The 19944-nt window shown below is 37.7% G+C and overlaps 2 protein-coding genes across 3 annotated transcripts; both read left to right on the top strand.

The window, feature by feature from the left end:
* The first annotated feature begins 1023 nt into the window (after positions 1–1023).
* On the top strand, positions 1024–8536 carry c12h9orf64 (chromosome 12 C9orf64 homolog). The gene is made up of 5 exons (XM_007237423.3): positions 1024–1182; positions 5304–5641; positions 6123–6379; positions 7354–7549; positions 8192–8536. Exons 2-5 carry the CDS (start codon positions 5305–5307, stop codon positions 8419–8421), a joined length of 1020 nt encoding a protein of 339 aa, XP_007237485.3. The 5' UTR covers positions 1024–1182; position 5304; the 3' UTR covers positions 8422–8536.
* Positions 8537–10233: 1697 nt separating this feature from the next.
* On the top strand, positions 10234–19608 carry gkap1 (G kinase anchoring protein 1). 2 transcript variants are annotated; one of them, XM_007237427.4, is made up of 12 exons: positions 10234–10320; positions 12758–12992; positions 13438–13599; positions 13707–13784; positions 13910–14042; positions 14125–14153; positions 15373–15525; positions 15801–15887; positions 16160–16223; positions 16983–17053; positions 17196–17273; positions 18777–19608. In XM_007237427.4, exons 2-12 carry the CDS (start codon positions 12765–12767, stop codon positions 18816–18818), a joined length of 1125 nt encoding a protein of 374 aa, XP_007237489.2. In that variant the 5' UTR covers positions 10234–10320; positions 12758–12764; the 3' UTR covers positions 18819–19608. The 2 variants fall into 2 exon arrangements, with proteins under 2 accessions (XP_007237489.2, XP_022526348.1); XM_022670627.2 differs by lacking the exon at positions 10234–10320 and adding an exon at positions 10366–10526.
* Positions 19609–19944: the final 336 nt, after the last annotated feature.

Here is a 19944-nt window from a genome sequence, read left to right as displayed (position 1 = left end):
CGACTCCGTTCGAATGCTAAAATGTGCGTCCTTTCCGATCGTACTTTCATTTTTCGTAAAAACTTCGTAAACATGCGTTTTTTTGCCTATTGAAAATTAATGGATGCAGCATGAGATCAAAAGTTTGCGTACCCCAGAGCTCCAGTACTGTGTGTGTATGGAGCTACTGGTCAAAAGCTTGGACACCCCAGAGCTCCAATACTGTGTGTGTGTGTGTGTGTGTATATGGAGCTACTGGTCAAAAGTTTTGGTACCCCGGCCAACTGCAATCACACTCGCAGTTTCTGCTGGAACTGCAATCTAGTTGCCATCGTACCATTATTGCTGTTAATCACCGTTTAGCGGCGCATCATTGCTAGATTACCTGTATGTGACTGAGTAATACATGGAGAGCTTCGGTTAAAGTGCATTATTGGCTGATAATGGCACTCATAGAACGCCTCTCAGCTAATCACATTGCAGGGTCGGAGCTAACTGGTATAGTTTAATTTAAAGCCTTATTGTACCTCAGAATAAAACAGAATAAAATAGGCTTGTGGAAAAAGCTGTTAAACTTGCTTTTATCTCACAATGGAGGGCTCCAACTAGTGCTGGGTAAAAAAAAATTATAATTTCTTGCATAATTTTTTTTAAACAGATAGCGCCATTTAAAGTGATGCTTAAGCTGTTGTTTCCTTTATATTTATTTATTTTACAAGAAGTTAGCATTCCCCTTCAACTTTACATGCAGCTTTAATATTAAACACAGCAAAAGCACAGTTTCTTAGAGTTTTTTACAGGTTTTTTATAAAAGCAAATTTCTGTCTACTGAGATTCCCTCTGGCAGCTTCTCAAAATTGGGTAAATCTCAATTGTCCCATTTTAAAAAACGCATTAAAACAGTAATCAAATTTATCAAATTAATTAGAAAACTTGAAGAACTTCTGTTTTAGAGAGACAAACAGGATCTTATGGACTCAAGCACGCGCTCCCTAACACTGGGGGCGACATTCCTCCTGTGTAAGCGTTTACACACACACACACACACACACACACGCGGGAAGAGGTGTGTAAGAGTCTGTCTGAATGAGGGGACTTTGCTCGGAGGGTCTTCACACCACTCTCACTTCATTATCCCACCTGCTGACTCGCCTTCTCTTCACCTGAGGAGTGTGTTTGAATGCACGAACAGTCCGGGTTCTGGTGTGTATTTTATTTCCAGCGAATAATTAACCTAAACAAACAGCACCGCAAAAAAGTTACAGTTTAATTTGCTTCTAGCTTAAGATTTTATAGCTAGTCGTTTTAGCCTGAAGTGCCACAACTAAATTTACAGTGACAAAAGTTCGGACGCATCCTTTTTAGCATTCAATGCTTTTTACGTTGTTAATTTACTACATCAAAGTTAGTTTTATTTTTGATATTCGACATTTCTGAGCATTATCAGGACGGTACTGTTTGTATAAAATTTGCGCAACGATCTTTTAGTGTTAATACAGAAAAACTGGGAGCACTTTTGCAGTCAGAATAAAATGCATGCACTTCTAGACCAGCTTTACATCTGTACACAAATCACTTCAGTGCATAAAAATGTATAATAATGTTCCCAGAGAAGAATAGATGTCTTAAAAAACACACACACACACACACACACACACTAATAGCTCCATATCCTTAAGATTTATACACACCAACATAACTGAGATGTTTACTTTGAGTCATGAGGAACATTGCACACCAGTTAATATACAAAATGCGTACAACTCTATTACATATAATATTTAATATATATAATTCACAAATTTAATAACATTTCAGCAACTTTCTGATACAGCTAGGTGGCAGCAAACACACACACACACTTTATATTTACAATACAAGCCAAGTCTATTGTATATTAAATTTTATATTTTTTATAATCCAATAGAATTTAAACTTGATTACACAGAAGACTAACAACAAATGTGTGTATATGACACAGCTAGGTGGCAGCAAACACACACACCATTTAAAAATTGGAAACAGTGCCAATTCTACTGTATATAAAATGTTACATATTTAAAAATTAAGTAGCATTTAAACCAAATTACACAGAACAATAAAAACAAGTGTGTATATGACACAGCTAGGTGGCAGCAAAAACACACCCCATTAGATAGATAGATAGATAGATAGATAGATAGATAGATAGATAGATAGATAGATAGATAGATAGATAGATAGATACTTTATTTATCCCGAAGGAAATTTAGGCATCCAGCAGCAACACAATACAATAAGAAACATACTCAGACAAATCAAAACACAGAAGAATAGAAAATATATAAGGCTATAAAAAAAAACCTAACTATACAAGGTAAGCATCTATCTGTAAACGGAGCAGTGCAGTAGATGTTGCTAATGGTCATAAATAATTAAATAATTAACAGAGTAAAGTGCAATGACATCGATTACGAAAGTGACTGATGTGACATAGAAATATAATATAATATAAGTATGCATACGTTACAAGACAGTTCTAAAAAGAGAATGTGAAAATGTGAATACCCAATCATGAGTAAGGTATACTTAAATGTAAGCGAGGTTGGGGAAGTGTTAATATAAATAATTAAGTTGTTGAATAATGTCCAAGTGGTGTGCCTGGATTAAACTCAGCAGCATCCCGTCCCCGATGGGAGGAGTTAAAGAGTCTAATGGCTCTCGGAATGAAGGATTTTCTGAGTCTGTCTGTTGTGCAGCTCTGTGACAGCAGTCTGCCACTGAACACACTCCTCTGCTTCATGATGGTGGTGTGAAGTAGGTGACTATCATTGTTCATGATAGAAAGCAGTTTATCCGAAGTCCTTCTCTCAGCTATTGTAACCAGAGAGTCCAGCTCCATTCCAACCACTGCCCCGGCCCTCCTGACCAGCTTGTCCAGCCGTGATGCATCTCTCCTCTTCATGTTGCCTCCCCAGCACACCACAGCGTAGAAGAGAATGCTGGCCACGATTGATTGGTAGATCTGCAGAAGCTTCTTACAGATGTTAAAGGACTGCAGTCTCCTCAAGAAATAGAGCCGGCTCTGTCCCTTCCTGTACAGGGTGTCTGTATTTGTTGACCAATCCAGTTTGTTGTCCAGCTGCAGACCAAGGTACTTGTAGGTCTTTACTGTCTCCACATCAACCCCCTCGATGGAGACTGGCTGCAAGGGTGGTCCAGACCTACGGAAGTCCACCACCATCTCCTTGGTCTTGGATATGTTCAACTGCAGTTGGTTCAGTCGGCACCAAGCAACAAAGTCATCCACCTGTCTCTTGTACTCCTCCTCCTGACCAACCTTCACACACCCAACGATGGCAGTGTCATCCGAGAATTTCTGCAGGTGGCACATCTCAGAGTTGTACTGGAAGTCTGATGTGTAGAGAGTGAAGAGGAAGGGGGAGAGCACAGTCCCCTGTGGTGCTCCAGTGCTACTGACCACAGTCTCCGATGTGCCGTCAGTGAGCCTCACGTACTGTGGTCTGCAGGTGAGGTAGTCTGTGATCCAGGACACCAGGTGAGGATCCACATGCATCTTCACCAGCTTGTCTCTGAGAAGTGGAGGCTGGATGGTGTTAAAAGCACTGGAGAAATCAAAAAACATGATTCTCACAGCACTACTCCCCTTGTCAAGATGAGAGTAGGTTCGGTGGAGGAGGTAGATGACTGCATCCTCAACACCAATCTTCTCCCGATATGCAAACTGGAGAGGGTCCAGTGCATGCTGTACCTGGGGTCTGAGGAGTGGGAGAAGCAGTCGTTCCATGGTCTTCATAATTTGCGAGGTCAAAGCTACCGGCCTGAAGTCATTGAGCTCACTGGGGCGAGGTTTCTTGGGAACAGGGACCAGGCATGATGTTTTCCCCAACTGCAGGCTCATGTTGAAGATATTCGACAAGGGTAACCCAAGTTCAAAGGCGCAAGCCTTAAGAAGTCTCGGGCTCACCTCGTCAGGTCCAGCTGATTTCCCTGAGCGGAGTCTCCTCAGCGCCCCTGTGACCTGGTCTGCAGAGAGGTGGAGGGGGAGGGGAGGGGGGGCGGACTGGATGTGCTGACAGTCTGTGAGAGGGAGACCTGAGCAGCACTCAGAAGAGGTAGGGAGGTGTCCAGTGGGGCAGAGGCTGAGGTTGCTGAGATAGCAGGACAGACAGAAGCAGGTGAGGATGAAACAGGGCAATCAAACCGGTTATAGAAGAGATTGAGTTCGTTCGCTCGCTCTCTCCACACCACCAGCACTATCACTCTTTGGCTTGCACCCTGTGATTGTCCTCATACCGTCCCAAACTTCCTTCATGTTGTTAACTTGTAACTTCTGCTCAACCTTCTTCCTGTAGGTCTCCTTTAAAGGCCCTCTTCTTTTTGTTTAAGAGGTCCTTTACGTCGCTTGTAATCCAGGGCTTGTTGATAAACATGTTGTTAAACATGTTGATACAGTGCCAATTCTACTGTACATTACATTTTATTTATTTTAAAATTTAATCGCAATTTAATTTCACAGAACAATATAAAAAAAGTGTGTACTTTTGTGGGCATCTTGCAGTTATATGCACAGTTACTGTTAATGTTCTGTGTAATTCGGTTTAAATGCTATTAAATTGTAAAATATATAAACTTGTACAGTTCTAAATTTTAAATGGTGTGCTGTGACGTACACACTTGTTTTTATTGTTCTGTGTAATTCGGTTTAAATACTGTTAAATTTTTAAATGTATAAAATTGAATTTACTATAGACTTGGCTTGTATTGTGAATATAAAGGATGTGTGTGTGTGTGTGTTTGCGGTCACCCATCTGTATCATACACAGTTGCTGAAATGCTATTAAATTTGTGAATTAAAAAGAGAGCATTTGCATAATATTAATGGGTGTTCAATTTTTCCCATGACTCAAAGTAAACATCCACATTATTGTGATTTGTAAAAATCCAAAAGATATGGAGCTATTGGTGGGTTTTTTTAAGCCATCTATCTGGGAACATTAATAGACATTTTTATGCACTGAAGTGATTTGGAGGTTATTAATTGAGTGTGTACAGATATAGAGGTGGTCTAGAAGTGCATGCATTTTATTCTGACTTGTACAGTAGCAAGCAAACAAATAAGACAGATTATCACAAATGTCTAATTATTGCATATGGTACGATATGGTACACTTTTTACATGTAAGTAAGAGAGCTAGAGAAAGCTTTGGTTATTATTCCTGAAAAATTAAAGGAAGGCACATGTTGTACAACGTTTTAGCTTCATAGCTGCTGTGTTTTAAAACATAACCATAATTATGATCCTTATTATGTATTTGTTGCAGAATGGAGCAGCCCCTGTCTCCTCGAGAGTCTGGCCAGTTTGTGGCAGAGCGGAGCAGAGATGTGTTCGTGGATGAAGATGGGGTTAAGAAAGTAGCAGAGATGCTGTATGGGCTAAAAGACGAGGAGGTGTTTACGGCCAGTGGCTGGAAGAAGATGAACCAGCTGGCTCCTCCTCCGGACACAGATGCCGCTATTAACTGGGTGTTTGTAACTGACACTATGAACTTCTCATTCTGGCCAGACAGAGAGGAGGAGCAGTGTGAAGTTATCTACAAAGGAAACACCTACCGTGGATACATGTCTTTGTGTGCAGCCATCACCAGGGCTCTAGATGAGGGTAAATGCAGCTGCAGTAATAGAATATGTATTATCTGTGGTATTAGTGGGAATCTTTAGAGGCTTTATGGTTTCTGAAGACTAAAATATGTTTGTCATTTTGGTTATTAGTTGGAATGAAGACACTTAACTTTGAAAGAAGTGCAGCCAAGCCAAGTGCTGAAAAACCTTTGAGTAGCTTTAACTAATTTAGAATCTTAACTGAACACATTTTACATAGATATCTGCATATTCGAAAGCATTATCTTACATGTCTTTGTTTCTTTATCATACAACCAATATAATAACTAAACTGACAAATCACCCATCCAACAATCAACAAATTCTGGGAAAATACATCACTATAGGCTTTAACAGTGATGTGATTTCACAGTAAATAGACTTTGGTCAAGGTTTAATGTGTGTTTAGTGGCTAAAATATCGAACTGTTTCAACTTTCGTTCTGAACCTGCAGATAGATGTTCTTTCTCCTATCCTCACAGGCGTGCCTATCACAGACCCTGCCTACTTCTCTCAGATCAGTGAGGAAGAGCTGGGGCGTGTCCTTCGCTCTGATAGTGCCACGCCCATGCCCATGTTGAAGGAGCGTCACCAGGCCCTCACTGAGGCAGGACGAGTGCTCATGCAGCACGGCGGATCTTTCCGGAACTTTATTAGCCACGGAAAAAATGACGCAGAGAAGATGATGCAGTACATTGTGGATAATATACCATCATACAGGGACGAAGCCACCTATGAGGTAAACAAAGTAACACAATAGTTAAACATCATAATGTAGCAAACTACCGATAATAGCATATAAATAACAGAAATGGTGTAAATTTGTAATGTAATTTAACTCTCCAACTCTAGGGGCTGCCCAGCCAATGTGAGTCAGCCAATCAGTTTTACCGGGTTATCGGAGGTACCTCCTTGAAATTAAATTTTTTCTAGCAAGGTAGCATTAGCGTAGATCTTACCACAGCTATCAGACAAGCTTTTTTTCTCAGTTAACAACATGGTCAAAGTCATGTCTGTTAAGTGCATTATATTTTAATATGGAGAATGTAGTAAAATTAGTGAGGGAAAGTATCAGGAGTGTCAGTTAGCTACTTTGCTAACCTTATGCTAGCTTGCTTTCCTCATCTGATTAGTGATTTCTGATATTTAATTCATCCATTCTCTTTATTGCAAGATTAAGATGTTTTTAAAGTGTTTTTACAGTTATACAATTGCAGTAATGTGTGTAGGCTTCCTATTGACAACAACATTAGTGGTTGGTGTTGCGTAGTGGATAACACCACTACCTGCCAGTGAACTACCACATTATGTGGGATGACTGGGGTTAAATTCCCGGTCTGGGTGACTATGCTACCTTGAGTATGGGTCTGGGTGACTATGCTGCGCTGCACCAATAAGAATCCTTGGGCAAGACTCCTAACACTGCATTGGCCGACATCCATAATAAGTAGAAACTTGGAAGTTGCTCTGGACAAGAGCATCAGCTAAATGCTATAAATATAAAAATGTAAATTAGCTTATATGAGAATGTTTCACTAGTCTTCACTAGACTAGGACAATACGACTATAGATTACTGTAGAAGGTGAGTAAGTATAAAACACATTTTTAATCACATGATTGACTAAATGTACATTGAGTGTACCTCAGCCATTGTGTTTTGTATTTTCTACATCTTTATACACCCTGTCATGTTAATGATGTTGATAACCCAGGGAAAGAAGATTTCCTTCTATAAGCGAGCTCAGATCCTGGTGGCTGATTTCTGGGGGATCATGGAGGCCAGACAGGAGGGGAACATACCCAACCTGGACTTCCTTACCATGTTTGCCGACTATAGAGTACCACAGGCCCTCGTCTACCTGGGGGCACTGCGCTACTCAGATGCACTCATGGAGGCACTAAAAAAGGGTGAGTTGGATCTTTATCTTCAATAGGGAATTATAACATAACACAACAAAGGCCATCTTTTCATATAGGTCAGATTATTGTTTCTTTAGTGAAACACGGTTATTTACACACAGGTTAATATTTCATACAGCTCATTGTCCACTTTTTACCCTGCCATTTTTGAAGCACATTCCATTGATCAGTCAAGGGTGGATGAAACTTATTATACAGGTAATATTGGACATATAAGACACAATCACCTGTAGTATCTCTGTAGCAAGATGTTACAGCAGATCTTTCAATTTCTATTTTAGCGCATCCCATAGATAAACAGTGCACACATACTCAACCCCATATGGACCTATCGCACCAGAACACCTTTTTCCAGTGTTAAAATGTCCTGGTGTAAGATTGTGTCCATTGTTGCTTTCAGAGTTGAACAGAATTAATATGGTACCTTAATAATCCTTCATTTAGGGTTGTGATGTGGTCCTTCAGTAAATTTCACTTTTGCCACAGTAGCTTTTCTGCTGGTACAGAACAGACAAGAAACCCTTTATTGCCTTGACACATCAGTAAACATCAAGCAGCTAAAAGCCTTTTTCCAGTTGGTGGTCTTGGTCGTGGTTTGAATCTCTATTTGCTCTCTCTCTCTGTTTCCAGGTGAGCTCCTGAGCTCCGGCGAGAGGAGAGAAGTAGAAATCCGGGGCTGCTCCATCTGGTGTGTGGAGAGAATCAAAAGTTGCCTGTGGGACCTGGTTCAGGAGAAAGAAGGGAAGACCTGCAACATAAACTCAGCTCTAATCGACTTTTACCTGTGGCCTTACGCCAAACAGCATCATAAAGAAATGGCCCACATCCCTATTCACCACACACGCTGTATCTACTACTGACATGGAGAACTGAATGCTCTTCTCTATTTATAGGGAATTATTGATTTAGTCTGCCCATCATTCCACTTGTGTGTTCACATTTGTTTTAAATAAAAAATGTAAAACAACACAATAAGAGGTTGTCTTGCTGTCTGTCTGATGTATTTGATCTTTCTAAAAACTACATTTCTTTTCATCAATTCTACAGTTTAAAAACACAGTGAATCTGACAGTCTTTTTATTAGGAATTTTCTCAAGAAAAAAATGTAAGACAATTTATTGGAAGATTTCAAAGGCCCATCCATCTTATTAGCTCCACTGAGCATAAAGTATACACTATACTTGCAAAAGTATTTACTTGTCTGCCTTTGCACTTATATGTACTTGGGTGCAGCTGCTCGGCCATGCAAACTAATTCCACTCTCTACATTCTATTGTTCTTCAGTATGAAAAACACACAAAGTTTAGAGGTCTGTAACGTGTGACAGAAAGTTGGTACACTATGCACCACAGCATCCACTGACCCCAAATGTTGTTGTTAATAATGACTTCCAATTTATTATACCACTGACAGTTGACTGTGGTATTTTTAGTAGCGAGATTTTTTTTTACTAAACTTGGCAAATTACTTAATTTTCTTTTTAATATTTTGTCAGTCAAATAAAAACATTTAAAATTTAGAATTTGTTCTAAATATACACATTATTACAAATAATTAATTAATTCACTTTAAAGTACTTTTTGTATATTTTTCTTTGATGTGGCAGTTTTCTTTGATGTGATAACAATTTATTTAAGTATGTTTATTTTAAATAATTGAGATGTTTTATTTATTTAGTTAGTTTTTTTTTCATTAAAATATAAATCTATTAAATTGTGTCTGAGAATTCCCTGTCATCCCTTTTACATTAATGACATCACAACCTTCACTATTTAATTTCTGCAGTTAATGTTTATTAATTAATAATAATTTCACCTAATATTTTCATACTGTCTCATCATACTTAACTGATGTAAATCTTAAGCTGTCCACACTGTTATGGTCAAATATAATTTAATACAAATATAAATTAAATATTTTTGCGAAAGCAAAATGTATCTTTCAAAAAGCAGAAGAAAGTTTGCAATTCTAGTTCAACCACATTTTCTTTAAATTGCCAATTTTTGCTTAAATTGTCCACTCTGAGGTGCAGCTTGCTATGACCAAGTAAATAGGTGCAGGCAAGGGAAAATATAAAGTGATTAAGATCAAAGATACAGTATAATTTCTGTCATCTAAAGTCTTATAAATGTGAGAAATAGTTACACATGTTAAGTATTTTTTATATTTTGAGAATTAAAAGGCACAGAATTTGTTTCCCAGCCTTGCTGCCTTCATAAAATAATCCCCCAGTTTTTTTAGGAAACACAAAAAAACATATGACGGTTCTTATGGCAACTACGCAAATTGTACATTTAAAATATACTTTAAGTGTATTAAAATGATGACACAAACTTAAATCAACTTATGTATGCAGAAGTTGAACGAAAAAAGCACTTTTAATACTTTTATGTTGTGTTTAAATACGCTTAGTTACAACTGAAATATACTTATGTTGCCATAAGTTTTCCAAAATAGTATATTTAGTATGTATTTAAATACATATTTTAACTTTAAATAGTATCTTATTTTTCATATTAAATATACTTTAAAAATATTTAATACACTTTTCTTTTACAAGAGTCATGAGAAGATGATTAGACAAAAAGAGTCAATAAATGCGATAATTTTCTGACTGAATTCATAAGCAGCGAGCATATTTTATTTCGAAACGCGTTTTCCCAGACGCTACTTGTGTGTCCAATTCGGCCATCGTAGCGTTTGCAGTTTCAGCCTGTCTGCTCTGGCGACAATCAGCGGCTGTTGAAGACTTTGTTCAGGTGAAAGTTTATCACTCGCTCGAGTTTATCCGCCCCCGGAAAGTTCAGCGGTTTGGTTGAGGGTTGTTTATGAATCGCTCTGTGTGTGTATGAGACAGAACACGGCGCGGTTCAGTTAGAAAGATGGAAGATGGAGTGCAGCAGCGGGGCAGAGGAGACACAGCGAACAGCAGCAGCAGCGGAGCTAACTAACAATACCACACAGTGTCAGTTAGCTAACGGCTAGCGCACACCCAACACCACACTGAGCTAACTATAGGAGAGGAGCGGGGTTTACTAACTAACTGCCTGACAAAACCAGACTTTTCTGAGCTCTGTGTTCATTTTATGTTTGTGTCTGAGGCCTGACACTGAAGAACAAGCTAAGCTAAGCTAAGCTATGGTAACTAACGTTACCTGACAGCAGACTTTTGGTGTTCGCTCGCGTTAGCATGGCTAGGTGAACCTGTTAGCGGTTAGAGTAACGATACAGTGATTTTTTATAGCTAGCGTTCAGGCAGCTAACCGCATTGCAGCATCTGCTCGCTTTTTTTTTAGTTAGTTAATCAACTAAGTTATCTAGGTTAAAAACCTCTTTAACAGGCCAGGATTTCTGTCAATTGTCTGCCTGACATTACACCCCTAAATATTGAGGATTTCTATTCAAGCATTACTTAAAAGCTTTCATGTTTGATAAGGAACATTACTGAGAAAGCATAACTGTAATTGTAATAGAAAATATAAAAACTAAGTGAAGCTGCTAATGTCAAAATATAATGAATAAAATTAGCTCTTTCCTGAACTTTATTTAAAAATCAATCATTTCCTGAATACAAACCAAACAGTTGATGTCCTCCAAACCTTGACTTTCGTTATGTTTGTCTGGTTTTTATGTTTTTTTGTTTGTTTGTTTGTTTGTTTTTCAAATATGCAAAGCCTGGGTTGATTCTTCTTAGTGATACTGAAATTATTAAGTGAAGTAATTTAGAGAGAAAACGGGCAGCTTCTCCGGGTGTCCTGTAGGAGATTTCAAAGCTCTCACATTTTCAGAATGTAAATAACTTATTTTACTGCAGAAAAGAAGGGTTTTGTTTCACCTACAGCTGTATATTAATAGGTTAATTAACAAATCTCTGTTCTGTGTAAGACTGTACATTTACAACAAGGCTGTAAGAATATAAACAACCAAATTCTCTTCTTTACCTATTTTTGCACTCATATTTATGAATGACCCACTTGTTCGCCTTTTGTATTGGACGTAGATATGCCACGTAACTAGATATTTAAGGTGCATTATTACTAGAAGGCTCTTGTTTACTACATTTACTTAATAAGACAGAGAGAGAGCAAGAGAGAATAATCTAGCAGGATACACAGCAGTTGGCACACTTAAAGCAAAAAATAAATAAAAACAGAAAAAAGTTAACAAATTTAGAAACCTTTTTAGTGCCATAAAACCCTTGTTGACTAAAAAGAAATCTCTGGCTTGAAATGGAACTAAAGTGTAGTGAAACTTGATGACCAGTAGGAACTTTTGTCAAATAGCCCACCTGTTCGCTCCCTACATTCCGAATTAGTATGCAAGCATTAAAAGCACAAAAGAAGACAACTTTTTAATAATATTTACAATGATGTAAATCACCTTTGTTGCACACCTGGTATATACAGTGTGTGTGATCTACTTCTAGAGCAGGGCTGGTGATACATTTTTATTAAACCATATGCAGGAGGTTTTCTGTCATAAAGAACCCTTTCATTTTGCAAAGAAACATTGCTGCATTCAAAGGGTTCTGGTGGGGTGAAGTCATGATTCTGTATATAACCTTTGCCTCGTTCCTCTTTTTATAGGCTATTTATGATAGTAGTGATGATCCAGGGCTGGATCCTCCATAGCTCTCATAAAATGTTGATTCTTTATATTGTCTTCTTATTGTGATGTTTTTTCTGATCTCTTTAATTTCCTCTAATACATGAGTGCTCATTAGTGAGAGAAGTTATAGTTTGCATTTTTTTCTGAAACATATAAATTCTTGGATGTATTAAGACAACCAGAAAAAGGCTGTAAAAAGGCACATGAAACATTTGTCATTTCGCAGTCATAAACTCTCTCCTTTATATTCTTTACCCTTTGTATTTTTTTTCTGCATGTTGATCTGAGTATATCTACATTTTTTCCTTCTGTTACTTACAGGGGTAACAACAGATCTGCTGCTTAACAGAGCTCTGGTCATTCTGTAACTTTAATTAATTTTAAAGAGAATATAATGGGCACAGTTTTTTTTAAGTAGCAGCGTTGCAGGCCATCTCTTTTGGACTCTGGAAAGGCATCATTAATATACATGTATTTTTTTTTTTTTTTTTAAACTTTGTTTTGTTTTGTTTTTTTCTTTTCTTATTTCATCTGAAAAAAGCATGACTCCGTGTTATAGGGCCTTATCTCTATTTATTCTCTATACAGGAACACCATGACATCCACAATGATTTCAGTTCCCACCACAGCGTCACGCTTCGCCCTCCTGCAGGTGGACTCTGATTCAGGCTCGGAATCTGATGGAGGCAAGCCTAAAGGTGGTCGAGAACCTGGGAAGTCACGCTCAGGGAAACCTTCCAGTGGCAAACCTAACCCGAACACTGAGAAGAAGAAGGAGAAGAAGAAGCGAAAGAAGGAGCAGCAGCAAAGTGAAACCAATGAGGTGAAAAATGGAGGGAGCAACATGAAGCAAAACAGATACCTGCCTTCACCACACACCACTTTTATGGACACATCAATGAGAGCTGTGTTCAAATACACTTTGTAACCTGATTACTGCAGGACATCTTATTTTGTCAGTAATCTGAACAAAGTGTTTACATGCACTTAAGTGATAAGATATTGTGGAAACTTGAGTCTTGAGACAGACAGTAACCAGGTTTTTACTTCGCAACCATACACTGAGAAATATGATTACTGAGCTAAAATCTAGCTTTCTGATTTCTAGATCATACTCAAAAATGAAATGGAGTGTGGCCTTTACATGTCCACTTGTATAATTAGGTAACAGCAGAAATCCAGTTATGAATATGAGTTATGATTGTATTATGCATGTGAAAACACTCAATGATCTACCATGTAAAAATTCACTTGGTGTCCCTTTGCAGCTCAGGAGCCTTGCCTTCAAGAAGCTGCCCCAGAAGTCCTCTGCCCCGTCTCCTAATCTGACACTGCAGAGTTTAGCCAATGATTTGCTGCAGCCCCCAACCAAGGATCGCACCTCAGCCCCACAGGAGAACTGGCAGGAGTGGAAGCAGAGAGATGAACAGGTAATAATGTTTTATGGCCTTTACTTTTTTTTTTTTTTCCCAGACGTATTTGACTTGAGATTGAATCTTTGTGAATGTGCAAGTTTGCTGTTTGTTTTGTTTTGTAGCTGACCAGCGATTTGTACGAAGCAGACCTGGAAAAGGCCTTAATTCTGAGTAAGCTAGAATTTGAGCAGCAAAAAAAGGTAAGTCATGAAGTTTTAAATAGCACACTGTTATTTTTATGTAGATTGCCAGCAGATTAATCTTTGATCTTGTCAGTTGTATTTGCTCTGGCAGTAAGTGGTATTGTGTGTGTGTCCCTGTGTAGGATACTCCAAGTGTGGAAACGCCATCACCAAAGTCCAAAGGAGGAGGGAAGAAAGAGAAAAAGAAGAATCAGCAGGGGAAGGATAAGCGCATCACTGTGTCTCTAAAAGACTTTCAGCAAGAGGGAGGCATGGGTAAGGATTGGTTTTGCATGTGTGTTTGTGTGCGTATGAATGAGCGAGAGATGTGAGTGCTAACTGAGCTTTTCTATTGCAGATCCGCTGAGTAAGAGGCCAGAGAGAGAGGTAAGTGTTTTATAGTTAGGTACAAAGGGGGAGGTATTTAAGTAGAATCAGATGTTTGACTGGGTGACTAAATTACTTTTTCAATTTAAGCAAATGAAATCAGTCAAGAGTGGTTTAACGTTCAGTTTGTTTGTGCTGTATTATCGCAAGTACTTATGAACATGTCAAGAAACATGTCTTTTGATGCACCAGTGAGTTTCTGGACTCCCTTGGGTTATTCTGACATGGTCATCCCATTAAAGGTAGTGTTTTGCAATCTTAAGTGTAGTGTTTGAACAGCACGGCACCCATTCAGCATTTCTTCCATTTTATACACAGCCTGTAACAAGCACCTTTTGTAAATGTTCTGCCACACCAGGTAGTGGCATGTTGTGTGGTTAGCTAGCTGAAGAGATTTGGTAGTTGATGCCTGATACTTTGCGTAAACCCAGAGAGTATGTTCGCGGCGATCATTAAAATTGTCGACACACCACTGCTGTGCTAAAATCTCAGGTGCTCTCGCACTGTCGCACCTTCTAACTTGCACTGTTTCTCACAAACTCATGCTGTCTCGCTCCCACTCACGCTCTCTCTCTCTCCCCCTCTCCTACTCGTACTGTCTTTCTCCCACTCGCGCTGTCTCTCCCCCATAAATATCGTATTTATAATATTTTGTATTTTTTGGTTACAAATTAGAAAAAAGTATTGATTAAAATAATATTTTTGGCTATCGGTACAAAATTTAAAGTTTTATAACGGTACTATCAAAAATGGTAAAATTATACCCAGCCCTATTTGTCAGTGTTTGCTTTTAGCAATGCGATAAACAGTTCACTCTACCTGACATATGATCCAGCTAGCGTGAACCTTCAGTCCTTTGCCAGCCGGTCTTTTAACCTGGTCAGCTAGTGTTGGCTTCTTAGCCTCGCTTTTATATTCTGAAGTAGCCTCAGTGTTTAGCTTTAAAAGGCTTAAGACCAGCCTACGCATTCCCAGGGACAGTTCGCTATGCAGTTGCGAACGTTTATACTTTTGCACACGCCTATCAGCAGCTCTTATTATATAAATAAGCTAAAATATTTATAGTCTTTCTATGTAGTGTTTCTTACTTTGTTAGACTTTTTTTTTATAACTTGTGGATGGATGCTAGTCAATAAAATAATTTTATTTGCAGTTTTACTAAATTAGACAATATGAATTAATTTTCTCCTCCCTTTCTCTCTCTCACTCTCTAAATCAGGAGCAGAAGCCTGTGAACCCAGCGGCCCGTGACGAGAGGTTCTTCAACCAGCTGGAGGACGATGTGAGCAAGATCGTCCAGAGAGACAAGCGCCGAGAGCGGTACAGCAGCAGCGCCGGGCACGAGGTCAACACATCCTCTGAACAAGAGCAGGTGAGAGTCTGGGCCAGTCCTTCACTGAAGCACCATTTCACAATGAGTCACAATGAGTTTAAGTTCTGATCTGGAGTCAGTTCCACATCTTTGCAGTACTCTTGTTTACTGTGAGCTGTAGTATCCGCCGCATAAAACCAATAAATAATGTATACTCTAAGATTTTATATGATATAAACCAGAACCTGTTTACACTCCAGTTTGAAACACACATTGCTACTTGAAGTTGCCAGATATTCAGTATAACACAGTTTCTCTCTCTCTTCCTCTCTAAGGATGTTCGAACAGAACAGTTAAAGTTTGAGTTGGAAAAGAAAGATAGGGAAATAGAAAAGCTGAAGAAGACAATTACACAATGGGAGGTAAGTGGTAACCACAATAGTGTTTGACTGCTAAATGTTGGTGTATTTGGAAAATATATACAGTATAATAAAAATGAATTATTTTCTGAATTTGCCCCAATTCTTTCCTGTAGTTCACATTTTTTTACAGAGCCTAGTCACATTTAGCAGTTCTATTTAGCAGTGTAAATGCACTGTCAGTACTGTTGAACTCAGTAAATGATTGCCATTTATTTATTTATGCTGAAATGTGAATTAAATCTTTCTTATATATTCTGTTTTTTTGTTTTCAGGAGCGATATAAAGAAGTGAAGGCGAGAAATTCTCAGTTACTTAAGATGCTTCAACAAGGAGAGAGTGAGTAGAAATCTTTTACTCTAAAATGCAAGCATGCTACAAAGGGTACTTTAAATGGTTCTATAGAAGAAACTATTTTGTTTCTATAAAGAATCGGGTTTGTTAAAGAGATTTGTGGGTGTGAACACTCTTACATCTCTATTGGAAAAATTATAATTATTCTTTATGTAACCAACGTAGGTTCTTCTTAGAGATGCGCGATATGACCAAAAATTCAGTGTTGTTTTTTTTTGGGTTTTTTTTTTTTTATTACACAAGACCTATTTCTAATTACATGTTTGATTTCCCTTAACAAGTTAAAGTATTTCTTGTTTTATAATATTTCTCATTTTATTGAGAAACTGATTAAATTTAAACATAAAATATAAAGTAGTAACGTACATTTTAATTTCTCTTTTTAACTGAAATGAAATTGTGCACCTATCAAAGAGTCAACAGCATGAGTTAAACAAGTTTTAAATGAGGATCAGAGCTCTGAAACATATGGCAGAAGTTAATGAAGGAACTACGTGATGGGATGTGTCCTTAATTAGTAATACTAAATAATAGAAGTTTTCTATCATCAAATGAAATATATTCTCATTATATCGCACAACCCTAGTATTTCTCAGTGATTGTTAAGAGAACCTTTTGTAGGACCTTTTTTATAATACTGTATAACCATATGCTGTATAACCATAACAGGCTTATGATAATTGTAAATTAAGTCATGCAGGCTTGTTTATATGATTATGGTACAACAAATCTCTTATTTCACAGTGAAAGACAAAGCAGAAATCCTGCAGCAAGTGGACGAGCTTCTGAATATTAAAGAGGAGCTGACATCACAGGTACTACACGTTGTGATTTATGTTTCTGTAAAGGTGTGAAATTAATTCGAAATTAAAGTGTAAAGTATTTGTAACATACTGGCGAATCCCCTAAACAGCAGTTAGAGATCATGTAGTAAACCCATGGATTTTTTCTTCTTAGGTGACGTCACTGCATGCAGCATTAGAACAGGAGAGATCAAAGGTGAAGGGCTTACAGTCAGAACAACCAAAACATCAGGTAAGAAATCTCCCATAATCTTATCTTATGCTGTGTACTATTTGAACTTGGATGTCAGATGTCAGAAAATCCTAGTTCCTGCTCCTACTGGTCTGATTTCCTACTATGAAAGCAGGAAGAGGCTCACCAACACAGAGTTCAGAATCCAAGATGGCTGCACCACACAAGAATAGTAGTAAAAGCAGTAGTGCTGTACAGTTTATTAGCACTTATGTCTATTTGTGTGTTATTACTTCAGTCATACACAAGCAATGGTAGCTAATATCTGAATGTTTAACTGGAATAAGTCAGTGTTAGTGATTAGTTTTATTTTACTTTTAGTAGCAAATTTTGACTGCCGTTCCTGATTGCTGTGGTCTTGCAGTCAGTGGCTGCACGGAAGCCCTTGAGGAAGAGAACCTGAGTAGATTAGGAAGCCTAGGAAAACAGCTGTGATTTTGAATATTATGAGTGCTGTTACAAAAACTTTTTTTAGCTCCATATCCTTGTTGACCTTTTGACATATTGTGATTTAAACAGACCTTCTCTGTACATTGTCAGATTTTCATGAAAAAAAATGTACACAATAGAAAGTGTATATCTCATTAAAAATTAAGGATTTTTTTTTCCAATTTCCATTAAGAGGAGATATTTGGAATAGGGGCGTTCCATTTCGAATTTTACACAATAATATTGACAACATTTTTGAATATAGTGAACGAAAGGACGTACAATATCACCCACTCCTAATTATCGTGTCAGGGTACTACTTTTTTGCTGTTTTTAGCAAAAAAAATTCACACTGTTCTAATTTCCCATTATATATCTATTATTTTACTTTAATCCTGTATATATGGAGAAATTTAGAGTGCATTATTAGTATCATGACATTCTGGATCATGACCGATACAAATCTGATAAAATTCTTGTATTTTTTTTCTCAGTTTGTGGTGTGCCATATCATATGAAATAATTAAATGTATCTTTCATTTTGTTGCAGTAGTTTATTCTTGAAAAAAAAGTTTTTAAATCAGTGTTTTTTTTTTCGTTAGTGCAAAAATAGCATGAAATTTTGTTATTATTTTAGGGCCATATCGCCCACCCCTATTTTGGAGATATGATTATTGATATGACTGCTTAAAGCTGAAGCAATTTAAAGGATGTATATTTTACTTTATTACTGACTAGCTGCCTAATCTTAAAAATATTAAAGACCGAAAGGGATGCAACTAGTACTTTTAGTTGTTTTTGCTGTTTGTGTTTTGCATCAGTGACACCGTGTGTCATTGTTACAGGGGAAAACTACAAGTGTAAAACTTTTATATTTCTTTTTTATTTAAATGTAGCTACTATGCAAGTACAGTTGTTGAAAAGTTAGGAACTCTCGATCATCATTTTAATTATGTATAAAAAGGATCTGTTAAGAAACCAGGAGTGGGTCTATTGTGAGTTTGACTATAATGGTTATAATGAGTTGTGAATGTGTCTGAATGACATACTAAGACTGTTTGTTTGTTTTGGCAGACCAACCGGAAGGGAAAGAAGGGAACAGACGGAGATTCATGAAGACAGACCATGAAAGAAAGACAACAACAGCTTTAGCAGAGCTCCAACCTCTGGCTTTTTTGTCGTCTTCATCACTGACCCACTCCCACACTACACACACACACACACACACACTTCTCTTATACACTCTGAAACTCAGAAAAAGCTTTGTGTCAAACTCCTTCTGACTCTTCACGACAACAGTTGTCTCATAATGCCTGTGGGCAGAATTTGCCCTTGTGTGCTGCTGTTTTTTTTTTTTCTGGAACTGGTGGTCCCAGCCTGCTTTCAGGTTAACCTGTAACAAATTTATTGATTTGCACATTGAGTTTTTAGCCTTTCTTTATTGGCCCAACACCTTTTTTTATATACTTTGCTTTATTCATTAAAAGCAAAACAGCTGTAAGGTACATGCTACAAGTGCTACTCTACGTCTTCTCATTGATCATGAATGATGAATGTGGGGGAGTCAGACAGGATGAAATAATTTGAATGTGAGTTTGCCAAAAACACCATTATAGTTAATTCATGTTGTCCTGTGGGCAACGTACCTTAATTGGATTAAATCTTTTCATGTCATGGAAAAGAAAGTTCAAGACAACACATAATTCAGTGTCAATCAGAAAGCAGTATTTAGAGTCCTGTTGTTATTGTCTTTACTGGAATGTGCTGCCCCCTGCTGGTGACAAATTGCCACTTTATCTCCACAACACAGCGACCCAAACCTTTGCTGTTCTGTACACTGAAAGCTAAAGGGGTGTATTATTGAGTTCTTTTTAATAAAGAGACTAATCTACTTTTTCAAAGCACATCTGCCAGCTGTGCTTAGAGAGTGTTGTTTTTTTTACAGTGTGAGTTTAATGTTAATGTAATTTTATATAGATGATATGGTACACAACCACATGCCATTAGTTTAAGTACCCTAAACACAGGCAAAACTTTAAAGCAGATATATGAAGGTATACAAAATACAGAGATATTGTTAAATATACCTGCAGAGCCTGTCTACACAGAATTAACTATTCAGAGGAGGAATTTCCTTCTTGTGTAATGTTGACATGTTTGAGATTCAAGTGTAACTATTATATACTTGCAGTAATATTTTTAGACATTATATTTTGAGACAAAGGCTGTGTTCCAATTGTTT

This window comes from Astyanax mexicanus, chromosome 12 (assembly GCF_023375975.1).
Source record: "Astyanax mexicanus isolate ESR-SI-001 chromosome 12, AstMex3_surface, whole genome shotgun sequence".
Taxonomy (NCBI): domain Eukaryota; kingdom Metazoa; phylum Chordata; class Actinopteri; order Characiformes; family Acestrorhamphidae; genus Astyanax; species Astyanax mexicanus.
Note: the sequence above shows the minus strand (reverse complement) of the source record. Positions and strands in the feature narration are given on the sequence as shown.